This window comes from Phocoena sinus, chromosome 4, assembly GCF_008692025.1.
Source record: "Phocoena sinus isolate mPhoSin1 chromosome 4, mPhoSin1.pri, whole genome shotgun sequence".
Classification (NCBI taxonomy): Eukaryota; Metazoa; Chordata; class Mammalia; order Artiodactyla; family Phocoenidae; genus Phocoena; species Phocoena sinus.
Window position 1 is genome coordinate 137730347 of NC_045766.1, and position 24998 is coordinate 137755344.

The 24998-nt window shown below is 39.0% G+C and overlaps 1 protein-coding gene across 12 annotated transcripts in view; it reads left to right on the forward strand.

Annotated features, from left to right (window-relative positions):
• The first annotated feature begins 27 nt into the window (after positions 1-27).
• Positions 28-24998, forward strand: part of TTC3 (tetratricopeptide repeat domain 3) — a 140628-nt gene continuing 115657 nt past the window's right edge. The window contains exons 1-11 of one of the 12 annotated variants that reach the window (XM_032629857.1): positions 72-153; positions 11855-12009; positions 12760-12802; positions 13126-13276; positions 13744-13831; positions 15052-15105; positions 16219-16339; positions 18345-18430; positions 19498-19592; positions 20709-20771; positions 23450-23804. Coding sequence is in view for 6 of the 12 variants with exons in the window: in XM_032629850.1 (XP_032485741.1) it covers positions 218-272; positions 11855-12009; positions 12760-12802; positions 13126-13276; positions 13747-13831; positions 15052-15105; positions 16219-16339; positions 18345-18430; positions 19498-19592; positions 20709-20771 (908 nt within the window). In the remaining 6 variants the exon portion in view is untranslated. Of the gene's footprint in view, positions 273-11854; positions 12010-12759; positions 13277-13743; positions 13832-15051; positions 23805-24998 lie in introns of those variants that run through there. The other 11 variants (XM_032629851.1, XM_032629854.1, XM_032629858.1 and 8 more) reach the window with 11 other exon arrangements.

The following is a 24998-nucleotide window of genomic DNA, read 5'->3' on the forward strand; positions in this document are numbered from 1 at the left end:
GCGGCACGACGGCGCAAGTGCATTGCGGCCCACGTGACGCGTCTGACGCCTGCGCCGCCGGCAGCTCCTGCCCGCCCGCTGGCTGACGTGGAGGGCCTGAGGCGGCGGCGGCGGCGGCGGCCCGCGTCTAAGGCTCGCGGGCTGCGGGCCCCGGTGAGTGCACACCTCGCGCGCGGCAGGGCTTCCGGATGTGTCACCTTGTCGCGCTGCAGCCGAGATGCCCGGGGAGAGGGGCCCTCCACACCCCCTCCGTGGGTGTGTGGTGAGTGTGGGTGTGTGCGCGTCGCCCCGCGTCGTTGGCCGTGGCGCCCGCGGTGTGTGTGTGCGCGGGTTGGGTGCCGGTGCAGAGCGGGAGTGTGTGGTCGCTTTTGTCGGCCTCAGTGGGTGTGTTTCCTTTGTCTGGTGTCCTCCTTCTTTAAGTGTGGCCCCCTCCGGGCTTCTGTGCGAAGGTGGGAGAAGCCCCTTTGTGTGCGCATCCCCCGGCCGCACGCGCACCCTCGCCCCAGTCGGTGCGCGGGTGACACCTTCGCTAGGCGGAGGGTCCGCCGGCCTGAGCGCGGGTGGGCACGGCCCCGTGTGTCCCCTCCCGGCTCCTTTGTGTCCGCGCTGGTTCTTCCCGGCGACGGCGTGGGCACCCTGGCGGTGTGGGAGCCCCCGTTTGTGTCACTGCCTCTCTCCGGGGGTGCGCCTCCTCCGCGCGCGTGGCCGCGCCTCCTGTAGTCGAGACTCCCGCCTGCAGCATCGTCCGCCCGGCGGTGCGTCCTCGCGTGTCCCCGCGCGCGCGTTGCGCCTGGGTCCTGTCGAGTGCGTGATCAGGTCGTCGTTCGCGAGTGTTCGTGAACGTTCTTGCACGCCCCTCCTCTGTCTTGTGTTCTCTACACCTGCGCCACCTGTTTTCGTGAGAATGGCTGCCGAGCGCGGGGAGGGGACGGGGAGGGAGAAATCAGTTCAGTGCTACCCCGTCCCCTGCGCCTCTTCGGAGCATCCTTCCTCCCCCAGCGCTAATGGGAAGGGGGGACAGCAGCGGGTCTGACCAGCTGCGCCGTAATATTTACGATGTCAGGTGTGGCCGGTCGAGCCAGCCTGTTTTGGGGACGGAATAAGGGGGCCAAGGGCCAAAAATGGAGTCAAGGCAAGGTGAATGTTGATTGATACCAGTGTGGCGTACTATTTTCAGAGGCGCCCTACACGCCCAAAGACCTTCGATTGCAGACTCCTTCCAAAATAATATGTACACGACACCTGGGCAAATACCTTTTAGCCTATCCTGGGCGTTCTTGATAATACTCAACGGTTCATATAGTGGTTTATGGCGTTCACGTAAATTAACTCTCTTGATTCTGCCTGGCGTCATGGCGAGGGAAACAAGGTAGACATCTTACAGGTTTTACTCCCGCCTTGGGAGCAGTTTCCTCATAATTACAGCTCTAGCTAGGACATTCTGTATTGTAGGAAATTTGCCTTTTATCGTATTAGAGACCCATTACCCATTAGAGACCCAGCTACGCCTCTTGCTCAAAGGTTCGTGCTCTGCGCTCAAGGGCTGCGTTTCGGTGTCTGTTTCTCGTTGTTCATTTGCTCAATTTTCTTGCTCTTGCCTAATTTTCCGGTTTTTTCTTTTTTTTTAATTTCTGGAAGATTTCACACATAAAATACAGAGCGGTATCTAACCAATCCATGATTAAGATTTACAGATGTAAAAAAAAAAAAAAAAAGATTTACAGATGTAATTATTTTGCCGAATTTACTTCAGATCCTCTTTTTAATCTAAAAGAACTAAAATTGCAAAATATGGAGGTGCTCTCAGTTCCTGCCCCTCCTTACGTAGAGGTTGTCACCGTGTTTAGGTTTGTGTATATCATTCCCTTGCATATTTTATACTTTGATCACGGTGGATCCATAAACAATATATAGTGTTGTGTGTTTTAAACTTTAATGGTATTAAACAATGTGTCTTTTTGCAACTTGCTTTTTTCGATCAGCATCACATTTTCAGACTTACATATGAATAAATTGGATAATTGTGTTTGGTTCATTCATTTTAATTGCTGGTATAGAATTCCATTGTATGAATATACCATAATTTACTTATCCGTTTTCCTGTTGATGGGCTTTGTTTCTGGTTTTGGACTCTAAAAAAACAATCCTGCAATAAACATCTTTGTACTTGTCTGCTTTGTGCACACGTTTGGAAGTTTCTCGAGAAAATACACCTAGTATTGGATTTGCTCTATACTAGGAAATATGCATCTTCAACGTAACTAAATATCACAGAAGCTCTCAAAGTGGTTGCATTAATTTTCACTCTCACTGGTATTGAGTGAGGACACCCATTTGTCACACCCTTGCTAACACTGTATGTTACCAGACTTTTACATTTTTGCCTTCTCTTTACTGACCAGCTTCCTTATAACTTTAGCTTGCAGCTAAATTTGCTTGCACCCACCTTGGCTTCTGCTCTAGCCCTGTGTCAGCCTATGGGTTCATCTCTCACAGTTAACTGGCTCAGTCTTTATCTCATTTGGTTCTCATAAGATTAATTCCAGTAAACATTTATTTTGTACCTAATGTATCAGTTCCAATGGTTGATGTAAGATAATTCCATGGTATGTTAGATGTACCTCTCTAATAGCAGGTGAGGTGATTTAATTAAATACTTTTTTGCATATGATGAACGGTTTTTTAAAAATCTTCTTTCCTCTAATGTAATGTTTGATACCTTCAAAATATGTAACATATATGCAAGTTGTGAAGCAAAACAATAAAATGAACACCTATCAACCCACCACTCAATCCAAGAATCAAAATGATCAATCCAGGAATCAAAATGACGGATATTGAATGTGCTCACCTCCAGAGTGACTATCCTAAATTGTGTGTGTCATTCCTTGTTTTTTTAAAAATAATTTTATCAGATATGTATACATCCCTCAACAATGTATTGTGTGGTTTCTATTGTTTTTGAATTTAAAAAAAGGAATACTGGATACAGCTTTCTGGGTCTTGCTTATTTCACTCAATGTTATGTTTCTAAGAGTCACTGATAGTATAGATATGTCATTAATTTTCACAGCTGTGTAATATTCTGTGGGTGAATATAACACAGTGTATGTGTTCTTCTGTTGATGAACATTTTGGTTGTTTCTAGGTTTTGCTATTTTGAGGATTCTTGTACATATCTTCTGGTACATAGTTGCAAGAATTTCTCTACTTTTCACACTGGGGTATATGACCTCTGGGGAAGTAATAAAGATTTTCTGAGGAGTACTTGGGCACAGGTAATATTAATGAATCAATTTGTGATCATTAAATTCCACGTGTACCCTTTCGTAAAACTGGTAATGCCGAAGCCTGTGACAGAAACTTCCTCCTGGTTCTACTTTCCCACCTTCCCTCTCACAGTAGCACTTCTGCCTTAAATTAGGAATGCATAGCGCTCACCCATATGGAATCTTACCAGGGTAGTGTCCCAGTTGAAAAACTCTCCATGGAAAACAAAAGGCTAATCTAAAATACATGCAGCTGTAGTGTTAGGAAACACCTCTTTTAATCCAGACACTTCCCATCTCCTCAAGAGCTGCATTTCCAATAAAATGTAACTTTTACGTTTAATTATCATTATATATACTAGTTATTTTTTAATCAACTTTATGCTGTAATAATTATGACATTTTAAACCAATGATATGTCAGTTTTAAAATGTCACTGTGATGCTCTAGAAATTCATCCTTTGCAATTATTTAAACTTGGGGCTGAAATCTTTTAGATGTCATTTTAAAGTGTGAAGAATATGTAATTTTTAAAGCGTTGTGGTTTGTGAGTAAAAAAATATTGGAATACCACTGTGGTAAGCTATTTGCTAGAAGTGGAATTGCTGGGTTTTGGGGTATGAATGTTCAGCTTTACAAAATGATACCAAATTGTTTTCTGAAGTGGTTGTACCGGCTTATACTTTGGCAAGCAGTTTTGTCAATTTATATACTTTGATTAGCAGTGTGTAAGAGTTATAGTTGATCTGTATTCTCTGCAACACTTATTACTTTTAGACTTCTTAATATTTATCAATCAGATGGGTATGAAATGGTGTGCATTGGGGTTTTAATTTGTATTTCTTGATTGTTAATGAGTTTGAGCATCTTTTCATTTGTCTGTGAACCATCTGTCCTTTTTGTTCACAAAAAAATACCTCGTCATATCTTTTACCCATTTTTCTGTTGGGGTGTCTTTTAAAACAAACTGGTAACATCGATCCTTTATTGAGTATACATGTTGTAAATTTCTTCTAGTTCATGGTCTGTCTTTTTGCACTTCATGGTGTATGTTGCTGAACAGAAGTTCTTAATTTTAATGTAATCTAATTGGAAACTTTCCCTGCCCTGGGATTATAAAGTCATTCTTTTGTGTTTCTCTTTAGAAGTTTTTAAATGACGCCTTTCACATTTAAGTTCATAATCCATCTGGTACTGGTTTTTGTATATGGTGTGAGGTAATGATCCACATTCATTTTTTCCCCCCATGTGGCTACAATTGATCTCACTCCGTGTATCGAATTGGCCCTCTGTTCACTAGTGATCTGCTGAACAACAACGAAGTTTGGTAGCATTTTATCTGTGAGATAATTTGGATCTAATTTTTTGTGTGTAGAGGACTGTAAATTGTTGATAATTAGCAATTGAATAGTAATAGGACTTCAGGTTTTCCATTTCTTTTAGTCAGTTTTATTTATTTATTTATTTTTTGGGTACGCGGGCCTCTCACTGCTGTGGCCTCTCCCGTTGCGGAGCACAGGCTCCGGACACGCAGGCTCAGCGGCCATGGCTCATGGGCCCAGCCGCTCCGCGGCATGTGGGATCTTCCCGGACCAGGGCATGAACCCGTGTCCCCTGCATCGGCAGGCGGACGCTCAACCACTGCGCCACCAGGGAAGCCCTATTTATTTATTTTTAAAAATTTATTGGCATCAGGTTCATGGTATTGTCTTAATTCTCTTTAATCTCTTTTACTTGTAGGTATGTTCCCTTTTCTCATTTTGAATATTATTTGTGTGCGACGTTTTTTTCTTTAAATTTTGCCAGAAGTTTGTCTATTTTATTAATCTTGCCAGAGGATGAATCTTTGGCCTCATTTGTTCTATTATATTTTTGTTTTTTAGTTCATTGATTTTTGTCTCCTTTATGATTTCCTTCCTTTTCCTTCTTTGAGTTTATTGTTTATTTTTTTCTAACTTAAATTGCATGATTAACTTACTAATTTTCAGTCATTCCTGTTTCCTACTACAAGCATGTAAAGCTATACGCTTCCTCACAGTTCATTTTTGCTTTATGTAACATGATTTAATTTATGGTATTTTCATTAATTTTTAAATTTAAGTATTATTAAAATTCCTATTTTGATTTCTTCTCTGACTTATGTGTTTTAAAGTTTTCTTTAAAATATGCTTTAAAATGTCCAAATGTGGGCTTCCCTGGTGGCGCAGTGGTTGAGAGTCCGCCTGCCGATGCAGGGGACGCGGGTTCGTGCCCCGGACCGGGAAGATCCCACATGCCGCGGAGCGGCTGGGCCCGTGAGCCATGGCCGCTGGGCCTGCGCGTCCGGAGCCTGTGCCCCGCAACGGGAGAGGCCACAACAGTGAGAGGCCCGCATACCGCAAAAAAAAAAAAAAAAAAAAAATGTCCAAATGTTTCTTCATTAACGTTTTTTCTTTTCGTGCATTTCTTAATTGTGTTGTCAGAGAATGTATTGTATATTTTATCTTTCTAAAAACATTTGTTTGCCCTTGCTTTATGGCCTTGTACATAGGGAATTGTGATAACTATTCTGTGTGTACTTGTGAAGAGTATGTATTCTCTAGTTGTTATGTATGTGTTAGATCAGGCTTGTAAATTGTGTTGTTCAGACTGTCTGTATTAATTTTCAGTTGTTTGACCTACATGAGAGAGATGTAGTCTTCCACTGTTACCTTCTAACAGACTTCCTGTAGTTCTAACAGTTTTTCTTTTTATGTATTTTGAGACTATTTGATTAGATACATGCAAGCTAAACATTGTTTTCCTAGTGGGTTGAACCTTTTCTGTTATGTTGTGGTTCTCTCCATGCTTAATTTTGATTTTTGTCTTGGGGTCTATTTGGTCTGTCCCACCTTTCTTTTGGTGGTAATTTACCTGGAATAACCTTTTTCTTCATTTTCATGTCACTTTTCTTATGTCCTTAGATTTTAGGTATCTCTTATGAAGAATATATTACTAGATTTTTCTTTTAATCCAGTCAGGTAATTTATGATTTTTAATTGGTACTTTTAGAAGTTAGTTCAGGTCTCTTGGTGGTCAACTCATTTTTTTATCTAAAATTATTTTTATTTTACCCTTGTTCTTGAGGATAATTTTGATGGGTATACAGTTCTAGGTTGATGCTTTATTTTCTGCTTATATGGTAAATATATTATTCTACATGCAAAGTTGTCTGCTGCCAGTTTTATTTATGGTAATTTGAAGAAAATATTATTTTTCTTCTCGCTGCATTGGATTTTCTGTCTTTGGTTTACATCTTCACTTCTAAGTCTAGATGATTATTACTTTTTATTTATCCTATTTTGGATACATGTGTTTCCTGATTCAGAATTTTGTCTTCATGAGGTCTAGCAGATTCTGAGCCTTGTGTCCTTTAAATACTTTCTCTCTGATTTTATCTATTTTCTCCTTCCGGAAATTTAACTGGATATATATGTATGAGGCTGTTTCCAGATCACTTTTCATCTTTCACATTTTTCATTTCCTTGTATCTTTGCCGGAACTTAAATTGCTGGGTGATTTCATCATGCATGTGTTCTTGTTCGTCAGTTTTCTCTTCACCTGTGCCTGATCATCTGTTTGACCCATGTGTTTTATTTTCCTTTACTTTTAACAATTATATTTTTAGTTTCTTTTTTTTTTTTTTTTTTTTTTTTTTTTTTGTGGTACGCGGGCCCAGCCGCTCCGCGGCACGTGGGATCCTCCCGGACCGGGGCACGAACCAGTGTCCTCCTGTATTGGCAGGCGGACTCTCAACCACTGCACCACCAGGGAAGCCCCTATATTTTTAGTTTCTTAAAGTATCACTCGGTTCTTTTTTAGCTATACCCAGTCATTTTTTATAGTCTCATGTTGCTTGCTCATTTTTTTGAATCTATATTCTGTAGACTGGCAGTCCCAATGTTTGATGTCCTCAGGGGTCTAAATTTATTGCTTGTTTTTTCTGTTGCCTTTCTTATGGTGGATTGTCACCTCCTGTGCTTAGAGATTTTCAGTGATGAACTCTTGATTGATTGATCTTTCTCTGTGGGAATTTTGAGAGTCTGATTTGGGGGTACTTTCCTTCTGATAGGATTTGTATTAGCTTTGGCTGGGAGCTTTATGTGGGACCAACCTTTCAGTTTTCTCACTTTGCTTCTGGCCCATGATCCCACTATTGCTCTTGGCATTATGATTTATCATTGTTGACTGTCAGGTTTAGTTTCTAGCTAGAGGCTTGTTGCTTTGGGGGGAAAGGGTGGTTTTAAATGTTGGCTATTTCTATGAGCTCAGCAAAATTTTAAAAATCTAGCATCCACTTTGTTTTGCAGTCATGGAGTGCCCCATTAGTTCATCATAATTGATGGGCTCAGAAGTCCTTTACATTAGTATTTAATTTTTGTAGTATATTCATTTTAGTATGTGTTAGGAAAAAAAATTCTGTCCTACCAAACTTAAGATTTCTTGGTGGTAACAAACTTTCCATTAAAACAAGTTTACATCTAAGTTAAAATTTGAGTTAGTCTAAATAAAAATATTAAATAGGTAACAGTACAGTTGACAAGTGGGTTTGGCAAAGTTTTCTACTTTGGGGTATGCAAATTAAAAATTTGGGAAGCACTGAGATACGGAATCAAGATGAGTAGGGCACAGTGTGCCCTCTGGACATAGTGAACCTACAGAGAGAAACCTGTAATGACCAAACAGTATAAAAATTGCTGTCAAAAAGATATGAGCAGGGTGCTCGGGGCTTACAGAGAAGCGGTGCAAAAATAAACTTGGTGGTAGTGAGAAGTTCAGGAAATGCTTCCTGGAATCGAGTATTAAGGATTGGTAGGCATTGTGGTTGCAGAATAAGGTTTGTTTAGAAGTGCCAGGCAGCTGAGTATGACTGGCTTCTACGTTGCATGTCATGGAGTGACTAGAGAAATGCAGGAACAGGATCACAAAAGGCCTTCTGTGCTATAGTAAGGAGTTTGGACTTTATCCTGAAGATGATGAGAAGCTTCTGAATTATTTTAAGCAGTGAAGTGTTATGATCAGAGTTTTCGGGGATGCCAAGATTGAAGGCAAGTCACCAGTTAGGAGACTGCTTGTTTAAGTAGTTCAGAGGAGAAAAGGTGGAGCTGCAACCAAGGCATTGGCAGTGGGCATGAAGAGGTGTATGTGTGCTAATTTTGGATTCCTTAGAGGAGTCGAAAGGACAGGACTTCATGGTCAGGTTGGTTAGGAGTGTTGAAGGAGACTGGGGGAGTGTAGACTGACCTCCAGATTTCTGGTTTGGGTAACCAGGTGGCATGTAGAGCAATTAACTGGTAATATACAGAAAGAGGAAAGAACTTGGTTTCATTTGTTCTTGAGGAAAAAGATAAGTTTGTTTTTGAACTTACTGAATCTGAGAGGCTTGCGGGACATCTTGGTTAAGACCCAGTAGCAGTCGATAGCGAGGGTCTAGAAGTCATGAGATGCAACCCAGCCTGGAGAGATTTGAGAGTCTTCAGCATTTGGACATGTCAGCTGTGGTTTGCTACAGTGAGTATGAGGTAATTTAAAGTAGTACACAGATAAAAAAAAAATAGGAATTTAACGTGTCTGAAAAACGTAAGCTGTATTTCAAACCTGTAATATCATGGATATTATCACTTAGACCAGGTGAGCCCCAAAAGAAGAGAATATTAAGTAAATAAAATACATGGGATCTGTGGAAATGGCAAAAATTGTGGTGAAGCTATGCAAATGATGGAAGTTCAGAAAGTGCTGTTTTAAGGCATGGGTATGGTGGATAAGGTCACCCAAGGAGAGAGTAAGCGTGAGAAGAAAAGAGAGTTGACATTTGGGTGGCGGGGAATGGAGAAGAAGAGCCATGGAGACTGAGGAAGAGCAGCCAGAAGAATAGGAGGAGAACCAGGAGAAGATGGTCTTTGGAGTCCAAATGAAGAGTTCTGAGAAGGAGGAAGTGGTCAACAGCGTCAAGTAAGTCGTAAGCTGAAAAGTGCTCTTTGGAATTAGCAATTAAGAGAGACCATTCAGTTAGAGGCATCCAAATAGCGGATTAAAAAAACATTCATCTAATATGTTAATGATAGCTGATATTTGTAGCGTTTCCTATACACTGTGTGCTATTAAAAGCACTTTAAATGTGTTAATGGATTAATCAGATAGGTAGGATTGCTGTCCTCATTTGATTAAGTGAGGAAACTGAAGCCTACAGAGGTTAAGTAACTTGTCCAAGATCACACACTCAGGAAACAGAGCCAGGATTCAAGCCCAGGCAGTCTGGTTCCAGAGTCTATGCTCTTAACCACTATGCCGCATCGCCTCTCTGGTTAAAACAAAACAGAAAATAAAAATAACACCAGTGTCGTAATTACGGTGCAGTTGGTGCAGGGCATGGTATCAGTGAGATATGCCAGGCTGTGACTGACCAGCATGGTGTCACAGTGGCTCAGTCTGCCAGGTATGAGCATGTTAATTGTATTGTAACTGATGCCACGATGGTGATGTGTGGGCTGTGACAGACCGTTCTTGGCTCTTTCTGTATTTATATACAAAAAAACATTTGCAAGACAAATGAGTTTAAAAGTGTATATATTTCCCAGAATAGCATATGTCCCATATTATGTGCCATACGTTGGGTGCTAAAATGTCTTCATATTTTTTCCAGTCATTGTTTACTTTTGGAGTTAAATTCTCTAAACTCTGGAAGTATTGTTCTTCATCCAGGACAGGTCAGGTTCCAGACATTGTAGATATCCAGTCTACTGGAAAAGGTTGCCAACGGCTTTATTGAAGCAGCTTCCCTTAAATGGTGGAAGTGGAAACCCAATATTAGGAAAGTGAAAATAAACGAGAATGGAGGATTTGAATGGCAGAAGAGGAAGAATTCTTGATGAGGTTGAAGAATGTGGTAGGAGATAGGGGAGACGTAAGTCGTAATGATTCCTGGGTGTGGTTGGAGAGGAGCTAATCAGAGTTAAAGATTTAAAAACTGGTTTAGACCTGGGCAGTGGTCCAAGGTGTGGCCTTGTGAAGGAAGAGCCTAGGTGAGGTGGGCCGCAGATTTCATTTTAGTTGAGAAGGTGGTTGCACTGCCAGGCTAGAGTCCTGAAGGGTCGTCCACATGGACGTTGGTGTGGCTGGAATGATGCTCGGAGGAAAGAGGCGAACACTGTGAACCAGGTGCCTGTGTTCTTAAACATGACAACAGCCAGGAGGCAGCTAGACGGCAGTGACAACGAAACGTAGATCTAGTGAAATACAGTGTTTGAGAGGAAACTGTGGAATCGGAAGACCTAGGTTTGAATCCTGCCTAGCTTGGTGACCTTGAGCAGATTACTTAGTTTTGCTATGCATGTTTTCCATCTGTACAGTGACTGTGATAATAATTGGGCCTGCAAAGAACTGCTGTGAGGATCAGTGAGGTGGTACGTGTAAAACACCTGGTACAACATAGGACAAATGGTACCGGCAGTTTGCTAGGAAGGTGGTTGTTGGTCTTCACTTCTGATATTGTGAGGTTGTTGTACAGCAAATTGGGCATAAGAGGAAGGATTACTTAAAGAAACAGATGTGTTTTCCAAGGACTCATGGTGGTCTTGCTTGGGAAAAAAGAAACTTGGTTTATCATAACGGTAGTGGGATAATAGTGATGAAGTGAACAGGTATAAAAAGTGGTGACAATGGTGGTGCTGGTGATGATAGGAAAAGAAAGCCACTACTTGGGCAAGAGTTACAAGTAATAAAATGCTGCATTTTCCAGTGATGTTTAGGTTTTGTAGCTATTCACTGATAGCTATACATTTTTGTTACTGAACTTTCTTCAGGGGACTACACTTTAGTCTGAAACTCTAGCCCTAATTCCCCGTCCCCCCACTGAAGTACTTGTTTAAAGAGCATGGTCACTGATAATGTAAGGGGCGTTGCCGTGCTGCTGTAGCTGTTGTGAGAGCGTTAGGAGCAGCGATTGCTGGGAGGATGGCAGGTCTGGATGCGGCTGTGAGGGGTTAGGAGGCTGCGTACTCTCCCTGTACCACTTCAGCTCTGCCCCTTTGCCCGAGACAGACACACACACTGAGGCATGGATAGGAGAATATGAACAGCTGAGAGGAAACCGTTTTCTCAGTGCAGTCAGGGTTTAGTCCCAGCCAGGAGGTTGAGAATGGGGCAGAGTTTCTGTATGATGAAACAGCATATTTCACAGAGGCAGTAAAAGCAGTTGGGGTAAAAGGGCAGCAGTGGAAGGATGTCTTTTGTTCATTCATCTAGGCACATACAAAGATGAATAAGATGCCCTTACTTATCTTCCATCTAAAGGAGACATGTAAACAGTTAAATTCAGGGTAGAGATGGTGATTCTTTGAACCTGACAAAAGGAAGAAATAGGTTAAACTGATAACTCGAGGAGAGTCAAGGGGAAAGACTAGCAAATGAGGTTGAGAATCTTCCAGAGCTCAGTGTTCTCATTGGAGTTATTTCCTTGGGGCGTAAGTTCCAGGTATTTTTCAGATATACTATAGAAGCTAGGAAAACTGCTTCTCATATCAGCTCAAATGATTTGATTATGGATTTGGGTTTTGTTGTGTCCTTAGGAGGGTGCACCATGGACGATTTTGCCCTGGGAAATTTCACCGTAGCAGATTATGCCTTGTTAGAAGAGTGCCCTTATGTGGATGATTGTGTCTTTGCTTCCGAATTTATGTCCAATGATTATGTTCGTGTGACTCAACTTTACTGTGACGGGGTGGTAAGTAGATTTCTTAACTTTTTTTTTTTTTTTTTTTTTAACACCGCGTGGCATGCGGGATCTTAGTTTTCTGACCAGGGGATCACACCCGTGCCCTCTGCAGTGGAAGTGCAGTTTTAACTACTGGACCGCCAGGGAAGTCCCCTTAACTTTTTGTTTTTAACATTATGTATTCTTAAAGGTTTATTTTTTTAAAAAATTGAGGTATCATCGACATATGACATTAGTTTCAGATGTACAACATAAGGATTCAATGTATGTATATATCATGAGATCAGCACAATGAGTTTAGTTAACGTCCATCACCATACATAGTTATACATTTTTTTTTCCTTCTTAGGAGAACCTTTACGATTTACTTCTTGAAGGTTTTGTGGTATAGAGCTGTCTGAGTAAAGATATTTTTGTGCTACACAAGATTTGATAGGGAGATATGTATGGCTTTTGAAGAGGTCATTTCAGACGGGGAAGTAAGCAGTGCCTCAACAAGGAGAATGTGCAGTGCTGGTGAAAGCTTGTTTTCTGACTGGAGACGAGACTAAAGGCTCTCAGGGAGAGCCATAGAAACAGACTTGGGGAAACACTGAAAAAGGCCAAAGGACTCATTGGTTGAAGATGTTGTATTCAAAGTGGAAAAGTAAATGTACTTTAAGTTTTTAGTTTAGTATTGATAACCCTTACATTAAAAATCAAGAACTGTTACTTTTGCATTTACCAGATACAAGTCAAAAGAATTTTTTTCTTTTTCAGGGTAGACAGTATAAAGATTATACCCAAAGTGAGGGAAACTTAGGTGAGTACTTTGGTATTTTAATTTTAATTTGTTGAAACAGCTATCAAGGAAGGTTCATGCATTCACATCAACATAACAGACTTATACATCTTTACAAAGTTTGTTCTTTATTATCCTTTTTAGCTAGAAATTAAAAAACCTTTCCTTGTTAAAATGGAGTTTTAGCTAACACTTAGATATTCTTAACATCTGACAGGTTAAAATATTTCATCCATTCATTTCTTACCTTTCCATATCCATTTTTGTCTTTTCCTTTGACAGTGTTGATTCATTTCAAAATGAGGCACAAAATATTAATTTAAAACTTTTTCTTTTTAATTAAGAGTTTGATATCTGCACTATGTGGTGTAGTAAACCTATTTCTATCCTGCAAGATTACTGTGATGCCATTAAAATACACGTCTTCTGGCCACTTCTGTTTCAACGTCAGCACAGTTCTGTAATATCACGGTTGCATCCCTGTGTGGAGGCGAAGTAAGTTACTGCTTGTTAACCCATTTTGTGTGAACAGTGGTGAGTGTGTTGCCCAGTACTGAGGAATGCCAAGTGCAATGGAAGGCTTATGTCTCATTCTTGTATACTGTTCAACTCTACTTTTGTTTAATACACTGGAAAAGTTAATACTTGGGATTTGGATATAAATGAATAATCATGGTAACATTATAATGAATGAAACTCTGAAGAGCGTTAGATGGTAGATTTGAAGCTGAATAAGGAAAAATTAATATGCTTGTTTATAAATACCAGTATTATAATACAGAAGAAAGAAAAAAGTGTAGTATTTTGTCTACCTAATAAACAACTTATTACCTAGAGTGAAGTAAGAGAACTTAATTTTATTCAAATAGTTTAAATTGAGGTATAACATATAGTTAAGTGTAAGGTTCAATGAATTTTATATATGAGACCCTAATCTTTTAAAAAATAAATTTGTCTTTAAGCAGTTCTCATGCTTCTGAGATAAGTTTGAAGAAATTACAACATCTTGAGTTGATGGAAGATATTGTGGATTTGGCAAAGAAAGCTGCGGTAAGTGATAGAATGTGTTCCCCTCCCGCATTTCAAGAATATAGATATTTATATGGTATTAGGCCCATGTTACTAATTTATAGTGACTAATGGGTAATGGTTAACCTGAGCTTATTCTGCTGTCCATGAGTTTGTGCTGTGTATTTGAGAGATCAGGTAGATGGCTGTTTTCGTGGTTCTGACATGACATGATGAGAACCAGGCCTGCTCCTTGCCGTTAACAAATAGACATTAGAATTTGTCACAAGTGGAAGTGTGCACCTGGTTCACAGAAGCCTTTGCCGCAGATTCGGAAAGTGATGGGTCCTATCTTGTAACGTAAAATCATGCCACTGTTAGCACCACCACAGCAAATATTTTTTCTTTGGGGTAAACTTAATCATGTCAGGTTTGAGGAGGTATCCCTGTACTACACTGAGGGTTTTTTTTCCCTTGAAAGCCGTTTAATAATTTTTCTCATTTCACTTGGTTATGGAGCCAAGTGTTTTTCTTGGTAATTCTGATTGCAAACTTAAATTTAGAAAGGGCATTCTGATACTTATTTCCTGCAGATTAATCCTTTGCAGCAACTTGTATCAGCCACTGTAATTTTTAAAAATTTTTATTTATTTATTTTTGGCTGCGTTGGGTCTTCGTTGCTGTGCGCGGGCTTTCTGTGGTTGTGGAGAGTGGGGGCTACTCTTCGTTGCGGTGCGCGGGGCTTCTCATTGCAGTGGCTTCTCTTGTTGTGGAGCACGGGCTCAGTGGTTGTGGCGCACGGGCTTCAGCAGTTATGGCTCGCGGGCTCCAGAGCGCAGACTCAGCAGTTGTGGTACACAGGCTCAGCAGCTCCACGGCATGTGGGATGCTCCCTGACCAGGGTTTGAACCTGTGTCCCCCGCGTTGGCAGGTGGCCTCCCAACCACTGCGCCACCAGGGAAGCTCAGCCAATGTAATTTTATAAAAAAATTTAGGTGTAATGAACCATACATCTGAAAGTTTAAAATCTGTACATCTAGAAGTTAAACTAAATCATTTTATTATTAGAACCCTGTGTAAGACTATTTCTGACTTGTTTTAGGGTCCTTAAGAGGTAAATTGGGCATGAAAGTGCTGTAGAAAGTGGACTACTATGTACATAGAGTAGTATTCCTAAAATGTAGAATTTTTTTTTCCATTAGAAAATTAAAGTATGATTGGCCGAATAAGGAAAAAAATGTTTTGTCTTTTCTGTTTTGCAGAATGATTCATTCTTTATTGGAGGCTTATTGAGAATTGGTTATAAAATAGAAAATGTAAGTGTTAACATGGGAATACAATGCAACCACTTTGAGTAAGTGGCAGTTTTCTCACTTCTCATTGCCCCCTGTATCAATACTAGGCCCACCGAGTCAACATTTTATAGGTAGCATTTAGTAGTACTGATTTCTATATTTTGCCTAAGCAATCTCCTTGTTTGGGGGGTTTGCAGTATTATCATTTTTTCCCCCATATATGTAGTGTAATTTTGAGCCTCTTTTACAAGTTGATTGCTTTTTCTCTTTTAGATTATTTACCTGGTATATGTTCTTTCCCAAATGAAGTTATTAGGCCCCTGGTATGAACATTTTTTGATACACAATTACTAGATGATCTTCAGATACATTGTAGGATCTTAGCTCCCCGACCAGGGATTGAACCCGGGCCCTCAGCAGTAAGAGCGCAGAGTCCTAACCACTGGACTGCCAGGAAAGTCCCAATAAACCAATTTTTAATGCTACTGGTGACATAAGCATGTACATGTTTCCCTTAAACCCGACACCAGTGTTGATGACTTCATTATTTAATTTCTGAAATCTTTTCCGACACAAGAAGTATGAATTATACTTCTGTGAACTCTCGACCCTTCATGAAGGTCATTGCACTGAGTGCTCGTTTGACCAACCATGCCCTCCTCTTGTTGCCTATATGCTTATTCTTCTCTTTGCCACAGACCATTTAAAGTACATAGTCCCTTTCGTGAACCTTAATAGATACTGTTAATCTTAAGGTCAGGATGGAAGTCCCAGTTTAGATGAAATCTGAGACCCCTATTCACCTTGTGTTACTGTACTCTCCTGCTACCTAGGGCAGCCTCTGGCCAGGTTGTAGACCTCAACTTCCAGGTCTTTAATCATTGCAGCAGCATCCTGGGCTCTGAGGGTGGCCTGAGGTTACCTGAAGATGTAACATATGTGAGTCTGTGGTCTCTGTTAACTTGTGTGTTGGGATCTAGCTATTCTAGGTTGCATGCTAGAGTAATGAAAACATGAGGTTGTACAAGTTTTGTAATAAGAGTCTGAAATACTATATAAGATAAATTTATAATGCCACATGTAAACTTATAATTAATACACAAATCACATTTTTCATCCCTCTTTTTGAAACAGAAAATCTTGGCAATGGAAGAAGCTTTGAATTGGGTGAAATACACAGGCGATGTAACAATTTTACCTAGGTTAGGAGCAGTTGACAATTGTTGGCCTATGTTAAGTATTTTCTTTACTGAATGTAAGTATAAATGCTTTAAGTTGTTACTTGACTCAGTTTTATAAAGGTATTATTTTGGAAAATAGAATGTGTAGCTGTGATTTCTTGTTTATCTTAGGATTTTAAAAAACGTTTTTCTCTTATGAGTAAAAGCCTGAATAAGAGAACTTTAACCCTGTAGTTAATTTTATTCTGTATTTCCTGTCTTGGCGATATCTGTGATGTTAATACCTTTTAAACATCCTAGCAAATGTATGCCATATATTATTAATATATAATACCCAAAGAGACCACATTGGGGCTTATGTATTCTCATTCATAAGAGAAGTAACTGAGCTAAGATTATAATTTTCATTTCTCTGATGAATTTGTTATTCTTATATATGATGAAGCTGCCTTATATATTTTTTACCTTGTGAAATATTTTTCTCTAAAATATTTGAGTGTTAGTAGTGTTTTTATAGGGCTCTTGAAACAGGAAGTATTTGGCTCTTTAGTTGATAATGACTGATAATTTGCCATTTCCATTTGCCATTTTGAGTAGAGGGCACATTTTATACTCTTGACCTGAGTGTTAGAAATTAATCTTAGATATGAAGACAGGTTTTTAAAATAAATTTATTTACTTATTTTTGGCTGCGTTGGTTAGTTGTGGGGAGAGGGGCTACTCTTTGTTGTGGTGTGCAGGCTTCTCATTATGGTGGCTTCTCTTGTTGCAGAGCATGGGCTCTCGGCGTGCGGGCTTCCGTAGTTGTGGCACATGGGCTCAGTAGTTGTGGCGCATGGGCTTAGTTGCTCCGTAGCATGTGGGATCTTCTTGGACCAGGGCTCGAACCTGTGTCCCGTGCATTGGCAGGTGGATTCTTAAGCGCTGTGCCACCAGGAAAGCCCCAAGACAGATTTTCCTGATGTTTATTGGACGGTGGGCTGTATTACGTTGATAGAGGTTGTTCTCTTCGTTGTTTTGGAAGCCTTTAATTATAGCCTAGATTTTATGGTGGAAGTAAAGGACCAGTATCATGTACTGGACACCCATTTGGGCTCGTTTCTAACTCTTTCTCTCTTTTTATAATAGTTCTGCCAGGTAGATGCTGTGATCCTATTTTAGAAATGAGCAAACTTTGAAAGGTCAAGTGATATTTCTTTAGTCTATTAAGTAGTAGAACCTAGATGAGAAGTCAGGTCTCTCTGATCTCAAAGTTTGGGTTTTTGTTCTATAATCTTAATCTGTCCCTTTAGTATTAGTTTACTTTATTTGGTCACCTTCCAAAATTCTTTCTTCAGTCTTAAATTTTAGGTACTGCTTTTGCCTTGGAAGTGAATATGTTTGGCTAGAAGCGTAACTATAGTTTTGTTGCAATAAAATTATTATTTACCACTTAAAATCTTTTTTATAGAACAGCTTAAAATGCAGAAAATGATGTCTGATAAATTTTTAACATAAATTTTGGTTATTACCTACTGCATTTTAATTAGTTTATTACATTTTAATGAGAATAATGTTTCAAAAAATGTCAAATTTTAACATTCATGAGAGTCAAAATGTTGAATTAAGACATTTTAAATTCTTCATTTTTTTAATATTAAACACATTTTAGAAAGTAGTTTCTCAGGTTTTTGTTTTCAGAAATTTTAGTTAAACTTCGTGCCAGGTACACCATATCTCAATAATGTTTGTTGAATTGACTTGAGTAATTATGAGGCCTATTTGGAATGTGTTATGACAGAGCACTGTTAACTACAATTAGAACTAGAGTAGTAATAAACAAGATTTTTAAATGCTAGAAATAAAAGAGATTAGATTCTTAGCACACAATGAATCTAATGTTTTTTGAAACATTTTATCAGCTGTTTATTAAAAATATATTGTTGATACATGTAAAAGATTATAAGAAACATTATTTAGAAAGTATATCTTGAACTTTACAGCCTCAACCTACGTAGCCTAAGAATTAGAACATTAACAATAGCAATTTGTTTTTTTTAAACAAATGTTCTCTCGCTCTCTCCTAAAAATAAAATTTAGACAAGTATCACATTACTAAAGTTGTAACAGAAAACTGCAATTTGCTTGAAGAATTTAAAACTCAAAGTTGTGCGGAGTGTCTAGAGGTGAGAATAAATATTTACTTGTAAGTATATTTTAAGATTTGCTTGTTAGAACTTTTATTAACACTTAGAGGAAAGTTCAGTAAAACTGCTGTCAGTACACAAGGAACTACTATAAAATTTGATAACACGTTTGAGGGAAATTTTTAATAAATTTTGATTGGAATATTTTTTTTGGAAGAGGAAGCCATCTTGATCAGAATTTTCTAATGTTATAGATTTTAAGAGTTAATTGAAAATCGAAATTTGATTTTTTTTTAATTAAAAGGCTTTTAATTAGTTGAGGGAATATGATTTTTCTTTGCCACCAGCTTTATTTGCATGTAATTCACATGCCATACAATTCACTCATAGGAAATAAGATTTTAACTAAATTTTTAAAAAGGGATTTAGGAAAATATTTAATATTCTACTTAATTCTCTAGCTAAAGCCATTGATATAATCCAGTAAATAATAATTTGTTTATTTTGAAAATTTGAAGGTTTGAGTTGAAAAGTTTTAGTTATATCTGTAGCATCTTTGATTTCATTTTTTGTTGTTGTTGGTTGTTTTTTTTTGTTTTTATTTCATCCTTGCTGTAGTTCACATCATTTTTTGGGGGGGGGGCAGTTAGTCTAATCAACAGTGCCTATATGTTATTGATTTATATATTATTTTTTAAGCACTCAGGTTTGTTGAATAACATCACATTTTCTAACCTAACATTAAAATTCTACTTGGATCTTATTTCTTTTCTGCATATGCAGGCATGTCAAGGTCTGTTTAAAAGTGGACCTGCCAAATACGGTACACAAGGGGTAAATTGTTAGTGTTATTCATAATGTGATGGCTTTGTTTACTTTTTAATATCCCTTTATCAAAGTTAGCGTTGAGTCATTAGAGACAGACAGGTTTCTTTAAATGTATATTCTAAAATGTTGGGTATTGAATTCTCATTTTCTACCTAAGTAATCCCCCAGGTTATTTCTGATACCTGAGATAGAAACCCAGAACCATTTTTCTTAAATATTGGGGTTACTGATTCTCTTTGCATTTAATTGATGGGTCTTCTTTTACCTTGATTTCTCAGCAAGGAGAACTAATGAAAATGAAAGGAAATGAAGAGTTTTCCAAAGAAAGATTTGATATAGCTATTATCTATTACACCAGAGCCATTGAATGTAGGTAAGAGCAAAATAGAACAATGAGACCCTTTTTATGTGGCAGATCAAGTTAGAATGCTAGTCATTAGAAAGAAACACAAGATGAGGAATTGGAGAATATCATCAGTTTGCTATGCAGTATATATTTTCTCACCCATAGGTATTAGAAGCATGAGATGACCTGAGTAGATGAACTTACTAATCAAGTTGTATAACTCAAGTGAATCAGACAAAATTGGGAATTTGCTTCTACCCTGCCCCACTTTGTTCCCAAGCTTTCCAGTACAGAGTCATCTGTTCTTTCTTGCTCTTGTTTTCCCTTACACTAATTCCTTCCAAATTATTAACTGGTAACAAAGGGTTAGTTACTAGTACTTAAGATGTCACCCATTCAGGGATTTGTGCTTTCTATGAGGGAAGTTTTAAAGGGTGATAGTTGGAATTGTTGAGAGAATGCATGTGTTCTCTCTACCTCATCTTCTGTTTGCTCAGCTGCTAGAATTTTGTAGCATTCCTGCAAGTGTGCCTCACCTGGCTCTTACTGACATCTTAGCTGGCCCACCTAATACCGTAGCAGCCTTAGGAGGGTGCGCTGTAGACAGCTACTCTCTTTCCTGTCTTACCCATCTCCACAGGGAATGAGTGAATCCAGGTAGCACACCACATCTGAAAGCCTGCTGCTCTGTTCTTCTAGGAAGAGGTAGAGGAACAGTAAGATAAAACCAAAAAGGACAAAACTCGAAATGAAGCTATTTAAATTACTGTTGTAATTTACAGGCTTCCTTTATTTGAGTTCTTTGTGAAGGTGGTACAGTTCTGACTTACATAAGTATTCTGTTCTGTACAGTTATAGCATACTTGTAGTTTGCTAGTTTTTTAATATGTCTCATTTGATCCTTGCAGCAGCCCTATGAGCTAGGCAGAAAAAGTAGAACTTTTTAATCTTCATTTTGAATACAGGGAAGTTTAAGTTGGTTTGAACAAGTTACTCTGGAAGTGAAGGAACAACAACTATATTCTTTGTGCTCTGCCACACAGATGTAAAGTTTTTGAAAATTATTTCATGCCTTATGATTTCTGTGTTATGTTTGTTTTGCATGTAATGTTCTTTACTGACGAAACATTCTTTCTTTTAAAGACCTGAAAATCACCTTCTTTATGGTAACCGAGCTCTTTGTTTTCTTCGCACTGGACAATTTAGGTAAGTTGGTTAGAGTGCCTAATCACTGAATTGTTAGGTTAAATACCGATCTTTGAGAAGTATTTCTGTTTTGCAGTTTCGCAAGAAAATTCTTCAGTAGTTCTTCGGCAGAAATAGTTAAGTGCTTAGGAGAGAGCTCTTTAGGCTTTATATATAAAAACAACAATGACAGAAACAGCTATTCTGATTGAGTGGATAACATGCTATGCATTATTTTAAGCACTTCGTATAGGTTATTTAATTCTCACAACACATTTAATAGATAATTATTCTCCACATTTTACATTTGGGCAAACTCATACCGTTAGAAATTGTGAATTTGGTTCTACCCTGCCCCATTTTTTTTCAAGCTATGATGCAGTGATGCCAAGATTTGAACACAGATCTTATCTGATGATGTCAAAGTCTGTGTTTATAACACCTATAATATATTACCTTCTTTTGCTCTATTAACTAATCTGTATAGTTCTGGAAGAATTTTTGCTGTATTTGTTTCCTCTGTCTTGTTATGAAAAAATTAAGTAAATATCCTTCATAAGTGAAGGAAAAGAAATTTAATGGTTTAACTCTGGGAGTGAAATCATAATTCTTAGTTCCTCATGTTCAACTAAGCTTTTATTTATTAGTTGAGAAAGATTGTTGATACTGTACCATGATTTTATTGTCTCAGTTTAAAATTTTTAGGACTTAAATATTAAGCATTAATGTTGAGCAGTGTAGATGACAGTTACATTTAACTGTGTCCTACCTTATTGTAAGAAGGGTTTCGAGTTGCTTCGAGAATACATCCACTCAGTAGAAAAATATTAAAAACAAACAAAACAAACTAAAAAACCAAGTTAGAGCCTGGGATCCTTAGAATAAAGCTGCACAGGCATAAGGTCCTGCTTAGTGATTGGTTATAATTCATATTTGCATCTACCTTTCTGTTGCCCAAAATAAAAAGAGAATACCCGACAAGTTACATAATTCTCACTGACCATGAAGAAAGAGGACACCAGTTGCTCAGGTGAAACTGTTTTCCTGGTGTTTAGTTCTGGAAGAAGTTTCTTATATGGCTAATATGAACTGAGTGGTGGAGTAGAGAAGAACCTCAGCAACGTTCCTGTTCAAAGGAAGAAACTCCCTGAGAGTGCAGTTTGGGGATTCATAAATAATTTTTTTCATTAAGTTTTCTCATGAAAGCCGAGAATATGATACTAGTTGTTGCTCAGGGAAAGCACTTACGTTGGGAGGTGGGAGTGGGGACTATAGTATATTCCAAGTATGAAGCTTTTAAAAATAACCTGTATGTTTTTCTTTTATTATAAACAGAACACTTTCTCATGGTAGAAAATTTGGAAAATACAAGAGTTTAAAAAGAAGAAAATAAAATCACCACCTCGGAGAATACCACTGTATTAACGTTATGCAGCTTTTAGATGGCTTAAGCCGTGGATAAACCGAGGCTATCTAGTCTAGAGGAATGGATGGGCTTGACACAGTCTTCCGTCTATACCACTGTCCTCAACTGGTTCTAACAAGAAATGAGCTGCAAATGTCTTTAGATTATTGCCTCTGGCTAGGTCCAGAATTGCAGATATCCTGCGCGGTTTGAAGGTCAATCTGTATGCTTTCAGGATGAATAGGTTGGGCAACTTGGCTAGCCTCTTGTGAAAATTGAGGCGCCTGTCTGAAACCTTGATTGGGTGGAAGGTCATCCCCTCTGCATAGGGGATCGCTGGGAGCTGAGAGGCAAACCAGGGGTTTCTGCCCTCTTTCGTGAGTGTTGAATCCTAGACACTCAAGCAGGATCCCGCTAAAACTCTTCTGTGAAGGAGGTGCATCAAAGTAGAAGTATAGAAGCCAGGTAGCCTGGTGAGGTCAAGGTCAAGAGCAGGGTTGTGCATCCATCCTTGTACCTCTTTCCTGCCGGTCTAGGTTTGTGATTCAACACCAATGAAGTTTTCTTTAGAGGCAGGTCAGCAGCATTTCCCTATTAGGCAATCACCAATATGTGCTGGATGCTTATTTAATGTCAGAAGCATTATGCCACATTGGTTTTACTGTTGTTCCCACCTCATTCATTGTTTATATGACTTGCTCAGTAATGTAGGGATAATGTTTTCTGAACCTGCAATACACATAACTCCTGACCAAGTGAGTAGTTGATATGACTTCAGAAAAGAACATGTTGCCAGTGATTCAGACGTGCCATTGACTCAGGAGGACCCATGCCATTTAGCTGGGTTACCAAGATTGAGATGTTTTGAAGCTCTCACGTCTGAGGGTTGGTAGGTCCGTTATGGGAATGAGGCTGAGCAGCTGCAGGAAGAGCTGAGGGTATAGCATCCGACCTCCCTGGCACTGTTCTGAGCATGCTGCGTGTATTAACTCATAAAACCCTCACAACCCCGTGAGGTAGGTGCTGCTCTGTCGTTATAGACGAGGAACCTGAGACCTGGGGAGGTCAAGCAGTGTCCTCAGACACTAACTGGGTGTGATGGAGCCAGAATTTGAACCCAGGCAGCCTGGATGCAGAGTCTCTACTATTAATCACCATAAGGTGATGATAGAATCAAACGGCAATGTGAAAGTTGAAAAAAAATGAAAATGATGGTCTAAATAGTCAATAAACATGGTTGTCCTTACAGGATGTGCAGATTAAAAACTGGGAGTCTCTCTTTCGTACCCATCAGATTGGCAAAAATTTAAAAACCTCATAACACCAAGTGTTTGAGAGGATGTGGAACAAAGGAAACTTTCATACTCGGCTGGAGAAAAGTGTAAATTGGTGCAATCACTGTGGAGAGCCCTTTGGCAAGGTGAAGATGTGCGTACTCTGCCGCCCGCTTCTGGGCTACCCAAGAAGATGTGTACGAGCCTTCATTAGAGCGTTGTTTTTAAGAGTAAAGAAATGGAAACAACCTAAAAGTCCATCAGTAGGGGAATGGATAAAATGAATTATGGTATATTCATACAATGGAATTCTGTGCAGCAGTTAAAATGAATGCAATGTTGAGTGAAAAAGCAAGTTGCAGAATGATTTGTACGGTATGATGCCATTTATATGATGTTTTAAAATGTGCAAAATGATATGCATATCCATAATTAATACATAGTATGTATTGACAATGTTTTTAAAGTGCATGGGCATGTTAAACACCAGGGGAGTGGCTGTCTCTGGGGAGGGAGGGAGGGAGGGAGGGAGGAAAGAGGATTGCAGCTGGGAAAGATGGTTCACAGTGGGTGTCAGCTGTAACAGACCTCTGCAAAAAGATCTGAAGTAAATATGGCAAAATGTTAAGGTCTTGCTAAGCTGGTACATGGGTGTTGATTATCTTAATGTTATTCTCTGTATTTTATGTATATTTGATAAAATAACACAAAGTGTAATTTAAAATGCACATAAGATGAAAAAAGGATAAAACACCAAACATTAAGGATAAAATAAGTGGAAAGTAATCTTGAAAGGAGAGAAATAGAAGTATTTTAAGACCAATGGTTGGGAACCTGAGGTGAAGTATGTGTGGGGAAAATGCTTCACTTAGAAATGGTCAGAGAATGGTGGAGGTTTTAATGCCGAATAGCCCTACTTGTAATAGCCTGTACTTGTAAGTGTGGCCACCCTTGGGTGGGTATAGGGGAGGCCCGGAGTCAGAAAGAACCCTTATCACTCTCCAGAGGTGTGCACCTCCAGGTCAGCAGATGTTGCCCTGGGGAAGCACATGGAATGGGGTTGGGCTTGGGGGTGGTGGTAGAAATATGCTCCCTCCTGCCACTGCTTCTCCCTACTGAATCCTTCAAGCTGAGGAATGCGTGCAGTGTATCCCAGAATGCCTGGCTGGGGTGACATGTCCTTTTTATTCTGATCTTCTGTAAGTTCACTTTTTAAGTACAATTTGAGAGTTAGAGGGCATTTTAGAGTGATGGTTTTAATTGAAGTAATTAGAAATTTTCAGATTAGAGGGGAATCTAGAAAAAGCAATCAGGCATCTATAGCGTCTATAATTACAATGATTTTGCAAGGTATATGATTAGGCTTACTGTTTAATTCATTCTTGTGGGACTCATACGTGAAAATTTGAATTCTTTGGTGGGATGGGATAAATTGTGTAATGGGAAATGTAATTGGAAAAGGGGAAAGCCTTGGATTTTTTTTAAAATTTACTTTGGAAAATGATGGAATTTTATTATTTATTTATTTATTTTTGGCTGCGTTGGGTCTTCATTGCTGCACACGGGCCC